The 15,058-nt window shown below is 42.2% G+C and overlaps 1 protein-coding gene across 2 annotated transcripts; it reads left to right on the plus strand.

The window, feature by feature from the left end:
- The first annotated feature begins 840 nt into the window (after positions 1 to 840).
- On the plus strand, positions 841 to 14,724 carry nufip2 (nuclear FMR1 interacting protein 2). Of its 2 annotated transcripts, none has more exons than XM_061752962.1 (4): positions 841 to 1,129; positions 2,699 to 4,246; positions 4,441 to 4,473; positions 6,835 to 10,409. In XM_061752962.1, exons 1-4 carry the CDS (start codon positions 979 to 981, stop codon positions 6,885 to 6,887), a joined length of 1,785 nt encoding a protein of 594 aa, XP_061608946.1. In that variant the 5' UTR covers positions 841 to 978; the 3' UTR covers positions 6,888 to 10,409. The 2 variants fall into 2 exon arrangements, with proteins under 2 accessions (XP_061608946.1, XP_061608947.1); XM_061752963.1 differs by lacking the exon at positions 6,835 to 10,409 and adding an exon at positions 10,777 to 14,724 and having other exon boundaries at positions 965 to 1,129.
- Positions 14,725 to 15,058: the final 334 nt, after the last annotated feature.

Consider the following 15,058-nt stretch of genomic DNA (forward strand, 5'->3'; position numbering starts at 1 on the left):
TGCATTTGAAATTCATGTGCTATTTAAAAAAAAATTCATTAGAAGTTAGTGTTACTCAGTAGCCTATTTGAGTGTTTTTATTCCTTTTAACTGAATACTTATTTACTCAAGTTATTATTTGGTGGACCACTTTTGACTTTTACTCAAGTTCGTAGTATATTATTAAGTTAAAGTAGTCGTACTTGAGTACAATTTTTGGTTACTCTTTACTCACTTCTACATATATATATATATATGAGTTGTATTTTCCAACTATATTATCATTTGCTAATTTATCATCTTTGTCAGTTCACAATGACAGCAAAGCTATAGGAAAACGTTGTTTTTATAGCATGTCCAGTGATTTTTTTTCTTCTTCTTCTCAGTATGAGCATTTGATGCAAATAAAAAATAAAATAAAATAATAAATACATATAAATAATAATTATTAAATAATTAAAAATAAATAAAATAAATAACTTCTGTAGTATTTCATTTACTTGAGTTGAATCAGTACTTCTACTTTTACTAGTGTTTATTTATTTTTTTTAAATTCTTGTATCTGTATTTCTACTTGAGTAGCTACAGTATGTTATGAAAAAAAGGGGGGTTCCAGGTCCACTCCACCGGGACCCTCCACTAAAATGTGCTGGAGACGTGGCAGCGCCTCCGGTCTTATGATTTGAGTTGAAACAGCAACCCCATTTGTCAACAATATCATCGTTGCCTTCGTTTCGTGTGAATTACCCAACATGCCTTCAAACTTGCGATCATGTCTGCTGTTTAACTTCGCATAAACACTCAACGTGGAATCTAGTAAGGGCGACAAACCATTTTTAGACGTTGTCGTTTACTGCTGACGTTTCCAGTCCTCAAATAGCTTCCGTTTTCGCTCTGGCAGTGATTGGACTGGTCTGTACTTTTTTTTCTTTTTTTCCCCCCTCTCCCCGGCGAGCTAGCATAAGCGCCCGTTAAACAAGTCGCACATTCTCCACTTCAATGGAGGCACAGCCCAAAGATCGGGCACGGGACAGTCGAAATCAGCACCGCGGAGACGGCGCGAGCCCTCCTCGGTGGAGCGCTTGTGTAAAACATGATCAGAGCCACTTCCACCAGCGCCAGCATCAGGAAACGAACCCGAAGAAAACAGGTTTGGACAGCCCTAAAAGTTAGCTAACACTTGCTAGCCTTAGTCAGCTAATGTCAACTAGCCCCAACCGTGCTCGAGCTAACCAACGCGATTTAAACGTTAACGTACGCTGCTTGCTTTACGGTAGAGTATCACATGCGACATAAAGAGTGGCTTATTGATAAAAACTCGACTCGTTTCTCGGCCTCTGTCTCCGGAGACACCGTTGGTTATGTAGCTCAATGGCTAGCTGACATTGCGTGACAGTTGTGGCTGGCGGTGGTTTGACATATCGGGAATTGACCTTGTGCGACGCTCCCCTCGCCCACTTTTTCCCTGGGCCAACGCTACTACGCGGAAAGCCGTCGGGGTCGCCTCGAGCTATTAACAAGTGGTAGCCGTACGATTGAATTGAGCTCTTTTCAGCAAGCTTTTACTGTCGCCCCGTATTGGGAAAGGAGCCGGCTCCACTGGAATGTTCGGAGCTGCCGTTTCCTGTCGGCCATGTTAGAGCATAAATGAGGGGCTAAGGCTGAAGTTAGCCGGTTAAGTTTTTAAATCCTACAACGACGTGCTTCCACTGTGACACGCATTTAAAACAGCCTATTTTTAGGTTTGGTTTAGTTAGGTGGCCATGTTTAGTCTTTTGGTATAGCCGAGCAGCTAGCTAGTAGACGTTAGCTTGTGCTAGCCAGCTTTGATAGGCCTGTTGCACATTCAGGGCCGAAAACACGCGACAAATCCGTGACAATTAAATAAAAGTACAAATATGTGGGTGTCCAACATGCGTTATACGTCAATATGAGATATGTTTGTTTCTCGCTACTTGCTGCGAGTTAACTGGGCTTTGAATGTGAAGTCCTTCGTTGACACAGCAGTTCATTGCTCAAGAGTAGACATTTTATGGTTCTTGGCTAGTCCAGTTATGGGTTTAAATGGTGATTCGAATCCATATTTTTCACCAGTCAAACATTTATATATTTTTCTATATTCTTTCCACTTTGAAGAATCAACTTTTGACACGTGTTGTGCTGGATATCACATGTCTGTAATGCAACACACACACACAGAGCACATCGTTGGATGTGTCAGTCATGTATTTTTGGGTTAAGGTTCATGTTTAAACCAGCAGCAGCACGAGTTGGCCTTCTGTTGTCAAGTTAAAACCACGATGACAGCAGCAGTGTTTGTGAACTTTGACCTCTGCTGCAGGCAATAACAGGAAGGTTGGCTTTAAAGGAACAGAGCACCGAATTGCTCTTTGACAGCTTTGTTTGGGCACTCTGGTAACAGAACACTTTAGTTAGTGTATTTTGAATGGGTTTCATCAGTTGATGCCTTGTGTGGCTCTTGCACTTTGTTTTAGTTCAAAGTTAAGAATAACTGGCGATTAATTACTGCTATGACCCATTTAGAAGAGGTAGGCAAGTTTAGTGACACTGTAAACTTGAGAGTGCTGCATTTCTCATCTTTGCAATATAACAACCTTTGACAAACCTGTTGAAGTAATTTTATAAATTAGTTAATCTATCTCAATTTATTTAGTAATTGGCATATTTGTAGTATTAAAGGTTTCTGTCTCCCTTGCAGGCAACAAAAAAGTAAGTGTCGGTGAAGAGGAGGTGGCAAAGAGTACGCATTCGTTTGCTACTGTTGGAATGCTGCATCCCCCCAACAGCAATGGAAACAGACACACAAGTAACACGAATGTGAAGCAGAAGTCAACGCAACGGCTGTACTCAACGGCTCCAAAAGCGAGCAGCAAAGGACTAGACTACAAAAAGGCTATAGATGTTAAAAATGATGACTTGAATTATGGCGAGGATAAGAAAGACTCTGTGTTGCTCCAAAATGGTGTCGCACAATGCGGCTTGATTATAAATGGCTATTCGTGCAAGGAAAATGATGGCAGCAGAGCCGAGGGCGGGTATACCACGCCGAAGAAACGCAAGGCCAGATGTAACAACTTGAGGAACACTGACAATGCAATGAGAGAAAACGACATGCAGCAGGGCAACACTACACAGGAGCCCACAACTTTTAATGCTGAAGTGACCGCAAAGGGAGGCACTTCTAGGTTTGACTGCTTAAAAGCCACACACAAAGCAGAGACTCAGTCAGCGCAAAGACTGGCGGCGGCCTATGAGTCCTCAGTGGGGGAACCTCAGAGGAAGAACTCTGATGGGAAAGCGCTTGGGAAAAAGACCGAGGAGCGGCACAAAGCCAAGGTTTGCGCACCTTCAAAAGAGGACTCGTGGACTTTGTTCAAGCCCCCTCCAGTGTTTCCTGTGGACAATAGCAGTGCTAAAATAGTTCCCAAGATCAGTTATGCAAGTAAAGTCAAAGAGAACCTCAATATAGTAGCTCAAGGTGGAGCAGAAGCACTGCCTCCACCTGTGAGACTGTCGCAAGTCCCCATGTCCGCTATGAAAACCATCATGTCAGCTAGCTTTACTAATGGGCCAGTTTCTGCTAACGGCTGCTCATCAGTGGGTACCTTCTTTGCTCCTGCTGCTTCGGGAAGTGGCGACAATGTAGCATCTCCTTTGGAAAGTAACTGTAGCTCTACAAGCAGCCCCATTGAGGATGAGGCGTATGAACTGAGGAAGTGTTCTCTCTTAATTTACCCTTTAAATATGCAACCCTTGCTCCCCAGTGCCCGGCACCTCAACCCGCCGGCTGCTCAGACAAATCAGAAAGCCTTGGGAGCAATCTTCCAGAATAAATGGGGTCTTTCGTTCATTAATGATCCCAACTTGGGGCCGGAAGAGGGAAACGGGCCGGTGCCCGCAGAGGACAACGCAAGTGTGCGCCACTGTCAGGCCAAAGCTGGCCAGCCGTGCTTTGAGGATGGCCCTTTCTTCTTGGAGCCCGGCACTTTGGTTCAAGACGCAGAGAACAGGACTTCAATTATTTTGCCTGCTTGTTCTAATCAATGCGTCCTGGCCGAGGAGGAGAACAGAGACAAGACTAGCGTAGATTCTGCTTGTAAGGACAATGGTGCTAAGCCTGCACAGGGCCACACAACCACTGTGTTGTTTGGCACATCTAAAGAACAGGCCTTGTCTAAAGATGTCTGCAGAAGGCGTAGCTGGGGGTCCTTCGACGTCAAAGCTGCTGTCACTTATCACACTGAAGGTAACTAACTGTATTTAAATCTCAAATTGTTTGTGTAATCGTAAAACGCTGGTTTGCAGTAAAATTGTCCGTGTCTAATCGCAACAAACACTTGTCAGCTTTCAAGAGATTTTTATGCTTAATCGAGCCGTTAAACAGTATTAAATATGTTTCATGCCGATTAACATTTACTGATGTTTTCTTCTCCTCAACAGAAATGGAATACATTTTCAGCTTGCAAAAACAACGTGAGTTACATTTGTATTTTTATTTTTTTAAATACATTTTGGTTGTATGACCAGGAAAAAAATCGATAACAAAACAAAAACCCTCACGACTAGTCATACGAGCCCAAAAATATTTTCTGAAACTAAAGGTTTTAAATATGAAACAAGCTGATGTAGGGATAAACAATATTGAGAGAAGTATTGAGATGCACTTCCTCATAGGTTGGATTCACACTGCATCGTTTGAGTGACACAGTTGAGATTTATTTTTTGGCTCTCTGAGTCATGGCAGTGTAAATACGAACCCTCCCTCACATAAACTCTGAGATCTTCAGATTCGAATCAGGCCTCTTCCAAATTTTTAAAATGAAATTTGGTCTGGCATACGCCAGCCAAGATGAGGGGCCTCTAAGATTAAAACTATATATATATATATATATATATATATATATATATTAGTAGGTTATAGAAAATATAGAAAATATCGGCAATGTTATTTGGAAAAGAGTCCTGATTTGAGTGTGACTTTTTAGATCAGCACAATAAATGTTCTGAAAATTACATTATAGCTTATTTTTGCCCCTTAATTTAGCGTACTATATATTAGTAGGTTATAGAAAATATCGGCAATGTTATTTGGAAAAGAGTCCTGATTTTTGAGTGTGACTTTTTAGATCTGCACAATAAATGTTCTGAAAATTACATTATAGCTTATTTTTGCCCCTTAATTTAGCGTTGTTAAAGGAGCATACAACCTGATATTTCTTGTAGTGTCATTCTGTAAATAAAACTTTCACTGTGTTATAAAATATTTAGCAATTTACTGCCAAAACACATAAAATCAAAACTGAAATAAAAAAAAAGCTGTCAATATTTTGTCACTCAGAACCAGTCAAAGAAAGAAAATATGATAAATAATACAAAATAATTGGTGTTGTTTGGAGTTTTTCTGGTTGCGTGCGTTTGTTTTGGCTGAGATACAAATCGGCATCTCTGATGAAAAGCGTCTCTACGCAGTGCATCCAGAAAGTATTAACGGCGCTTAACTTTTCCCACATTTTGTTTTTGTTGTCTAGATTTTTCCCATTTATTAAAATAAGCAAAAGCATACTAGAAATGGTTTTGATTTTGTAAGGCCATTACATAACAAAATGTGGAAAAAGTGAAGCGTTGTGAATCTGTATGCACTGTAGATCAGTGGCAGGGTGTGCATTTGCTACGCAGGCCTTCAGTCTTTATCCACCTTGTAATACCACCACAATTACAGAAACCCTCAGTACTACACAAAAACACAATATAACGGCACACAACTGTGCCTTTCTTATCATCCGGAGCAGCAGCGCGTAATCAATATTTATCTAATAACGTGACAAAAAATAACATTGGAATAAAATTACTCACCAGAGTTTCTGAATTTGTGCAGTGCGCAATTGGCTTGTTTTGACCAACCGATTACACACAGCAAAATGTCAGCGTTATTGTGGGTGACTTTGAAATCTGATTGGTTAAAGAAACAGTCCTATGGCTAATATAGTTTCAGGCTACGTTCATACTGCAAGGTCAGATGCCCAATTTTTATTTTTTTTGTTAAATCCAATCGTTTTATGTAGTCGTTGCATGCTCACAAAACACGACGCCACATGGTGCAATGCGTTTGCGGAAGTCAATATTGCCCCCCATGTAGGTGTCAGTCTTGACCTAATTGTGGCAATTTCAAGGATTTTGTGCATTCATTTTCTTATCAGTTCCAAATAATCTTCTTTTCGCCACTGACTGTTTTCGGTTCCTCCCTCGGCCATTGCTTTTTGTGCCTCTGTTGGGTCGAACAATTGTGACGTTTGTCGCTTTTGGACAACGTATAGGCCGGATTAGCGCGACATTAGCGACCAGACTGCAGTCGCATCAGATACATACCCGTTTTCTATCCACATATGAAAGAGGCTTGTGTCGGATTTGAAAAAAATGTAATTGTATTGTTCACATTGACATGATAATCAGGTACATGTCACGTGTGCAAAAAAATCTGAATTGACTGGCAGTGTGAATGTAGCCTAAATTATATCGGCCATACTAATTCTGAAAATCTAGCAACCACTTACTGGAAACAGTGCAGCCAAATGCTACGAAATGAAGACAGTAGACTGTTGGGAATAAATTGAGTCAATTTCATGGATCAAATATTTGCATTTAGGTTGTGAATGTAGGTCAGTGGTTCTAGAAGTGCTTAGGCCAGCACAGAAGGCCTTCTTTCTGGCCTCCAAGACTCACCACTGCTGTCGATAGGATAAAGCGTGTACTGCATCGTCATGACTCGAGCGTTGACCTCGTTGAGGTGATCAAACTTTTAAGCCTCTTCGTCCTGTCGCATTGTGTCTTCTTCAGATCCAAATCGAGTATTTGTTTATGACGAGACCAAGGATGGACCTGATCAGTGAGGTAGAAGTCCGCAGTACTTGGCTCCATCTCCTCTGGGTGCTGTGGTTACTCTCCTTTGGGAATCCTTAGACGGTGTTGGAGTGGAAGAAGGTGGACAGCTGTGAAAACACTTGCTCGTTTTAGCGTGGCAACAACTTCTTTGAGGGCGTCGGACTAATATGCGGACTCTCCGGGGGGAACGATAAAGGAGATCGATCGGTGCCTCTACAACACGATGAGCGGACAGTCGATGACCAACGTGGCGGATGACGTCCGCGAAGAGAAGGTGTCATTAGCAAACTACGTCTCCTAAAGCCTTTATCGCGGTCCGCCGCGGCGGCCGTCCGTCAAACTGCAGAAACGCCACTGACTCTTTCGAATGAGTTTTACGTAAACATGCACGCACAGGCTGGAATGACTGGAGAACACAATTTGAAGCAAATGCCTTCATGTGGCTCAATGAAATCAAACTGTCTACGTTAGCAAGTTGGAAAGGCCGGAATCTTGTCTTAAAAAAAAATCTGCAGGGCAACTCAGAACAACCCCCGTTGTAGTGTTTCATCTAACGTGAACGTCTTGACTTGGATAGCGCCTCGTCGTTGGCTCTTTACAGGCATGCTACAGGTGGTCACGTCTCCTCAACCAAATTGCCAAGTTTTCTCGCTCTCTGTGTCTGTTTCAGTTAGAATGTTTCGGATTGTTGCTTCCAAGACTCAATACACTCATTGTCTTTTTGTGTGCGTGTCGACGACAGGGTGAGGGGTGGCAGTCGACTTTCTCCTGTCAAAAGTAATGTGCGTCGCGTTGTCGAACTTTAGCTACCCCGACTCAGCCTTTTCTGTTGTTTGTCTTTTTCTGCATGTTTACTGGAGGAATTCATCTACAAAGGTTGCGATGCCGCCTTTTGTCAAGCTGTGTTCAAATGTGAAGATGGGTTATCGGTCATGTGTCACTGCGGTTAGCTAATGGGTGCGTCGTTGCGAGATGGCCGACCCAGAGGGATCTAAGGCGCTTCTTCACTTTGGAAGCATTTTTGCTGTGTTGAAAGCTGTAATTAAGTCTAGGAAACCCAAATTTGCCCGCTGTGATGTCATTTTCATCACCTTCTCCAAATCAGTATTGATGTAATGAACACAACTAAGGACCTTTTTAAGGTTTTCTCAAAGCTACGGTTTGGTTAACATGTGGATTGTTAGCACTTTATGTACACTAATTGCTTTTTTTGTAAGTTGTTAGAGCTCTATTGACACCAACTCCTCCCGAAAAGAAAGAATGGCTCTTGGCTGTTATTTCTCAGAACAAACAAAATTATTAAATGTAACTCAGGTAGCGTTAATAAAGCCATGACTATCTAACTCTTTTTGTTTATTAATTTTTTCCCAAAAGACCCCTTGTCGCCATGCCCTCTAATCTGGAAACATAGAATTGGAATCTATTTATGACATCATGATTTATGACATATTATGAAAGAGGATTTGACTAAACACCAAATATTAGTTTTTAGTGGAAGCCCTTTCGGTGTCATCAATCAGGCTGGACTCCATTTAGAAAACCTTGATTTTAAAGCATGTTTGTTACATGTACATGTGTGTGTTTTTTTTTTTTTTTTTTTTTGTGTGTCTTAACGTATGCTAGCCTGCAATGTGTAAGAGTTCGTTAGCTCCTTGACTATTGTTGATTCTCTCTGGCTCTCTCTCTCTCTTTCTCTCTCTCTCTCTCTCTCTCTCTCTCGTGAGTGAGCACCACTGGTTCCCCGCTCTCAAGTACTCTTCTTGCTGCTGTGGCCTGATTAGGCCTCACTGCACAGGCGGACATGTTTTATTTTTTTTCCTTTCTGCACGTCAACTTGACATTTAACTTTTCAACGGTGTTAAAAAGTGCTTTTGTTTTGGCTTCTGTTGAGCGTCAGAATGCTTCCCCGTAAACGTGTTTGTATGTGTAACATAAATAGTATGCCATCAAAAAAAAAAAAAAAAAAAAAAAAAAGGTTTTCCAACAAATGTCTTGGGGGTCATTTATGTTGAGTACTGTATCTGGTGACACTATCAGGTTATCTTTGGGCATCTTTAGGTTTCTGCGAGTCCAAACAGGGTGATCAAGAATGAGTACGTGACTTTACACTAGTTTTGCAATGATTCCCTTTTGTGGCAATTTTTTTTTTTTTTTTTTTTTAAAAGAAAAAGGATGGGAACTAGTTACTCACCCTCCTTGTACAAGCACTTAAATGAGCAAAAAAAAGAAAAGAAAAAAAAGCTTCTTGTGTAGAGTATCCATTGAGAGAGTAGAACTGAGCAGTGCAGCCTGCAAACCAAAAACGGCTTCTTGAAGCGGAGTGTGTGTGCGCCCGCCCGCGTGTATGTATGTGACCGCGTGCGTGCGTTGGTGTTGTATAGTCAGGCCTGACCATGTGGAGTTGAACCCTCCACTTCTCAGGATGTGCAATCACCTCAAGGATGCTGACGCAGGCTTCCACAGACAACGTTAGCCTCTCAATTGTTAGCGCCTAGTAAATTGTTCCTGTTGTTGTTTATTATTATTATTATGCAAGTTCTTCATATAACTGCACCCCCTGTTTAATGTTCAGGTGCCTGTATGAAAAGAAATCTACTTTTACAGCAATTTTGATTGTTTCACATCAGCTTCCAGTGTATAGCTGTGCCATTATTTTTTTTCTTTTTTTTTTTTTTTTTTCCTGCCCCACCACCCTCACTCTTTGTTTAGCTGTTCAAAGCAAATTTCTTCTAAGGGACATGGATGCTGCTGAAAGCAATGAGTATTTTACATGTTTTGTAGATTTAAAATAAATGAATAAAATAAATTATGGCCGGTTTGTGTTCGGGTAATGTGCGAGGGAACGCCAAACGGACGTGGACGTTGTGTGTTCCATTTTTATTTTTATTTTTTTGTCAAATTCATGTCTGAAGTAGGACATGGCTAATTTTAACAATTATTTTAACATGTTTAAGAGTTTTTTTTCAAGCTCTGAACTAACTCATCCGTCGATGCACAAATGGGATGAGATTTAAAAGGAATAAATGACACCGAAGATCAAGATGTTTTTCATGCATTTCACATTTAGTTTAAAGGTTTTACCTTTTTTTTTTTATTAGCAACAATGTTTGTATACTGTTTGAAGACAGTCACTAACTACAGTGGATTTCTTTAAATATTTGGGAATGATGGAAATCAACTGCATCATGTAGAATTACATTTTGTCTTTTATTAATTTGACCAGTGCTTTCCGGGGAGTCATGAATTTCGCATTGACGATCATTGATTCCTCAATTTTGTCTTCTTAAATGTTTCTTTTGTTGCTCCTTTCATTATCATGTCCTCCTAAAACACAAGGCAGGAGAATTTCTCTCAAATGTCTTACATGTGGACGTTTAAGTCTTTAGATGAGTTCTCATTTTGTTTTGCTTTGAACAGAATGGTTGCCATTTTTTTAAGCATGACAATTCCAAACAATGTTATAGAATAAAGAGAAAAATCTTCCGATGTCAATGTCAATTTCCATTAAAATGTTAAATTTATAAATTGTACTTCTCTTTGTCTGTCTCTCCATCTTCCACATGATGCGTCTCGACCTTTTGGTCAAACAACGCCCCCCTGTGGAGTGGAGTTTTACTGCGCATAACGAAAGCAGTACATCAAATTAGGGTTTCAAAAGAGGGGTAGGGTTTCAAAGTAGTTAGTGTTTTAAAGTAGGGGTTCAGAACAAATTATGATTTAAAGAGAGTGTTAGGGTTTCACATTAGTTTTTAAAATCAGGGTTAGGGTTTCAAACTAGGGTTTCAAGACAGGGTTAGGGTTTGAAAGTCGGGTTTAAAGACAGTGTGATATCGATTTACTGCAAATATATGATGTTCATACTGTATGTACTGAGTATTTCCATTTCTATCCTTCCAGCAAGACCGGAACTAGGGCAAAGTGCGCTCAGGCTGATTTTCCTCTTGACTCCATCCATCCATTTTCTTTCCCGCTTATCCTCACTAGGGTCGCGGGCTGCTGGAGCCTATCCCAGCTATCTTCAGGCGGGAGGCGGGGTACACCCTGAACCGGTCGCCAGCCAATCGCAGTCCTCTCGACTCATTTACTATCATAAGCTTGCCCATGGGCCATTTTCATTTCTCCTTGCTCACTTTGTAACAGAGTGAGTAACCTCACCGAGGTGTGCGTGCAATAAAGACGACCGCGTGTAGATGAGTGACGTTAGTAGAAATGGATTATTTTATTCAAAATGTTTTTGTGTGTGCTAGTGCACATTGTTTGCTGCCTGGTGGAATTCAGCTTTGTGCTGGGGAGAGCGTGAGGTTGTGTGTGTGTGGGGTCATTCTGTGTGAGACGCGCCATTGACTGCTTTTCCATAGCTAAAGAACAATAATGAGTTTTCTTTCCTTGCCGAGTATCTGTGCCTCCATTCAGTGCACCGATTGTGTTTATGAAATTGTGCATACAGCTGCGACTGTGCAGCAAGGGAGAACACAGCCATTGGACAAACATGAGCAAATTGTTTTGTGTTACGGTGCACAGATTGATAAGGCTATTTGTTGAATGAAGCACACACACACACAGCAAAAAACAAAAACAAAAACATGAGATATCAGCGGCATTAAAAGAAGAGGAAAGAAACAATATGTGATTCAACTATGACGTCATGTCCATTATTGTGTTGCAGTGCAGTTTAATTATAGCTCATGAGTAACGCCACAGTTGACCTTGAATTGTGTCCTTGCCTGAGAAACGAGGCTGGCTCGCCGCTGTGTATTTTACACCGGCCGATATTGTGACAAATGACTTGATATCTCGCACAAATGAGCTTTTATTCGATATGAAGTGACGCAGGCTTTAACCCACGGTCACCTTTCACGTCTGCGCACGTGACGAAGGTCATCCCACTCGTTGCCCGGAGGCGATTCTTTTGAGAATCGTGCCCTGTGGAAAATGGTAACAGATTATTGTTGTATCCTAAAAATAGAAAGTGAAAGAAAAAGCACTCTCGGCTGAAGGTTACTGTCAAAGTGAACATAAAACAAAGGGAATTCCATGTCGTTTTCTTAAAACAACTACATAGCCTACGCTAGCTTAACGTAATACTGTTAGCACCCATATGTAACCAAATGATTCACACCTCACACACATTTGTTTGTTTTGTCTTTCCGCCGTGCGACTATTTGCATTGGCACAAGGTCATGTGGTTAATGCACATTTGAGTTGTCACGGACTCCTAATTGGTTTTTAATCAGCAATTATTAGCGAAGGGAGTGTGTGCGCGGGCGCCGGTGAGAGAGTGCCCATCAATGTCACGTCAATTTGCACGGCGCCCACCACATTAGAGGTGCATTCTGGGAGGCCGCCGCCACCTGAGTGCCTCATCTCCACAGACACACACACACACACACACACACACACACACACACAAAGGCGTGCAGCCATGGACTCCATTACATTTCCCTGTCAAAAAAATGTTCCGCTGCCAATGAGGAACAACCATTACACGGCTGCGAGGGGAGATAATTTAGTGATGCACATAAAACCAAGTCCATCGGACGTTGCTCATTTCAATGGGATTCCTACAATGGCGGCCTTGTGTGGACGCTTCCCGGCCATTTTCAAGGTATAAACGCAGCGGGATTATTTAGAATGATGTCCTATATAAATCGCTGTCATTTTCACCAATACCTGTAATTGCCAATTAAGCACGCCGGCATCTCTGAGCAGCTTTTAATTACCGTTAATAAATGCTGAGACGTGTGTGTCCTGCAATCATGAATATGCATTGCCACGGCGTCCTCAGAGCGCGTTTGACACGCTCGGAGGTGGAAACCGACCGCCTCTCCGTGACAACTCCGCCGACTGTGTCGCCATCCCGACAGCGATGTTGCTGTTTGCCAAAAAGCGGTCGGTCACATTCGAACGCTAGTTTTCAGCCCGGCCCCGAGGCATACACGGGCTAAAGACCTGCGTAGGGGCCCCGTGACCGCTAGGTCTGGAAAGAGAATACAGTGGGTACGGTACGGTGGGCTTAGGGACCAGGCCGGAATGCGAATAGCGAAGATCTGTGGGTAATTGACAGCCATTGTCATTGCGTTGCCTTTTTGAAAAACATTTTTTGAATAAGCAGGGATAAACCATCAATAAGTGTTTTCGGGCTTGGTTCCCTCCCACAAAAGAAAAAAAACAAAACAAAACAAAAAACAAAAAAAAGTAAAAAAAAAAGGGAAAAAATAAGACATTGTAAAAAAAAAAAATGAAACCAAAACAAACAAAAATGTGCTGAAACCGCAAGTATGCGTGTGTCCACTGTCAAGGCATTTTCACTCGTGGAGGCATCACTTGATCACCAAGCGTGACGTTTGTCTCCATGTGAGCCTGTGCACAAGGACACCTCGCTGAACATCTTCCCTCCAACCGTGACCACAAAGTGGCTGTGGATCTTCGCCCAGCCGAGCTGCCAGGTCTTGTTGAAACTCAAGAGTGGTGATGATCGCCACGTGCCACCAGGGGGCGCAGTTCACTCCCGGCCATCGACCGGCAGAAGAACGTGTGCAATGGACCATCGACCCCGCACTGGCAGGGGTCAGATTGTGTGTGCATCCATTTGTCATGACAATAAAGATGATTCTCATTTATTACTCCAGGTACATCTCAATAAAATTAGAATACGGTAGACAAGTCCATTTAGTTCTGTACTCATACATTCGATAGATTGGAAAATACTTTTTCAGAGGGCACATTCCTGCCCAATTTCCTACTTGAGAAATCCTTTTCATTGCTTTTTTTGTGATGTAATATTGCAGTTTTTACAGATGGTGAATTTTGGCTTTTTGTTTGCTGTAAGCTACAATCATCCAAAATGAATAAAAAGAAATCATGACATAGGTCACTGACTGTGTAATGGGTTTCGCTTTTTGAACTACTTGTGCTTTTGACACTATTCTAATTGATTGAGATGCACCTTGTATATAAATTACATTTTGTGACACATCTTCAGAAATAAGCAGACAACAACGAAAAAAATCAAAGAAAGGTACTTTAATTACCACTTGATGGGCGGGAGGCACTCCAGACACACAGCTGTTTGTCAACAAGTAATTAAACAGTCAATTTTTACACAATATGCCCCCTTTAAAGCCTTTGTAGACCTCCAAGAGTCCCTCTTACAGATCTTAATGCCACTTTTAATTGGCCGTTCATTAAAAGCAGCCAGAGCGGAAAGGTCAACCGGGCAGGATGGACAGCCACAGAATTCTCTGTGCCCGGAACTCATCGCACGTTATTTCCTGCGTTCCGATGATTGCTCATTGTTATTATGAAGAATAAGCCATCGGTAAAGACAACAGATGGCGCACGTTAGCCTCGCGGTGCGTACATCTGCCTCACAGTTCTGCGGTTCAGGGTTTGAATCTCGTCTCAAGGCTCTAAATTCTAAAATCATACGTTAGGTTCACTGAAGACTCAAGAATTGTCCATTTGTGGGAACGTGAGTGCGATAGGTTGTTTGTTTAAATCTGCCCTGCGATTGGCTGGCGATCGGCGCTCTTGCCTCGTGAACTGGGATGGGCGCCGAGTCGGACAGAAAACAGATGACGGAGCCCCCGCAGTTTGCAGGCAAAGGGACCGAGGCCTGCCTCAAAATCGGAAAAATCAGTGAGTCATGGATACCTTGCCTATAATTGCTTATAGATGCCTCAAGGTGGCAGCAAAGCACTATTTCTTTGTCGAAATGGAACTCCTCAATTCACTTCAACGTAGTTCCCTGGCACAAAAATGCCACAAGATGGCGGCGAAGCAACAATTGTATTGCTTTGGTTTGGACTGAATACAAACCCAGCGAATGGGTGAGTTTTTCCAGTGAATAATGGAGGATAGGTTCCCCCGAAAATCTGCAAATAGGAGCCGAAGGGGCCTCTGACAAGATGGCTTATGACGGCCGTCATCAACGACACCACACCGACAACGTAGCGACATCGACGACACGTCGCGAATTGGGAATCTCCGTAACGGCTAGCCGGCTTGTTTACTTTAAGCAGGCTTTGTTCATGTCAATTATTGATTGAAGGAAATCTTTGCTTATCCATCATCCTGTTTTTTTTTTGTTTGTGGGGAGGGGCTTGCATAGTTCTTCTCGCCCGGGGGCCTCCATTGGTCTCGTGTATAAACGCCCCTGGCGATGGCAAGCGGCGGATCG

The sequence above is a fragment of the Phyllopteryx taeniolatus genome, chromosome 17 (genome assembly GCF_024500385.1).
Source record: "Phyllopteryx taeniolatus isolate TA_2022b chromosome 17, UOR_Ptae_1.2, whole genome shotgun sequence".
NCBI lineage: Eukaryota > Metazoa > Chordata > Actinopteri > Syngnathiformes > Syngnathidae > Phyllopteryx > Phyllopteryx taeniolatus.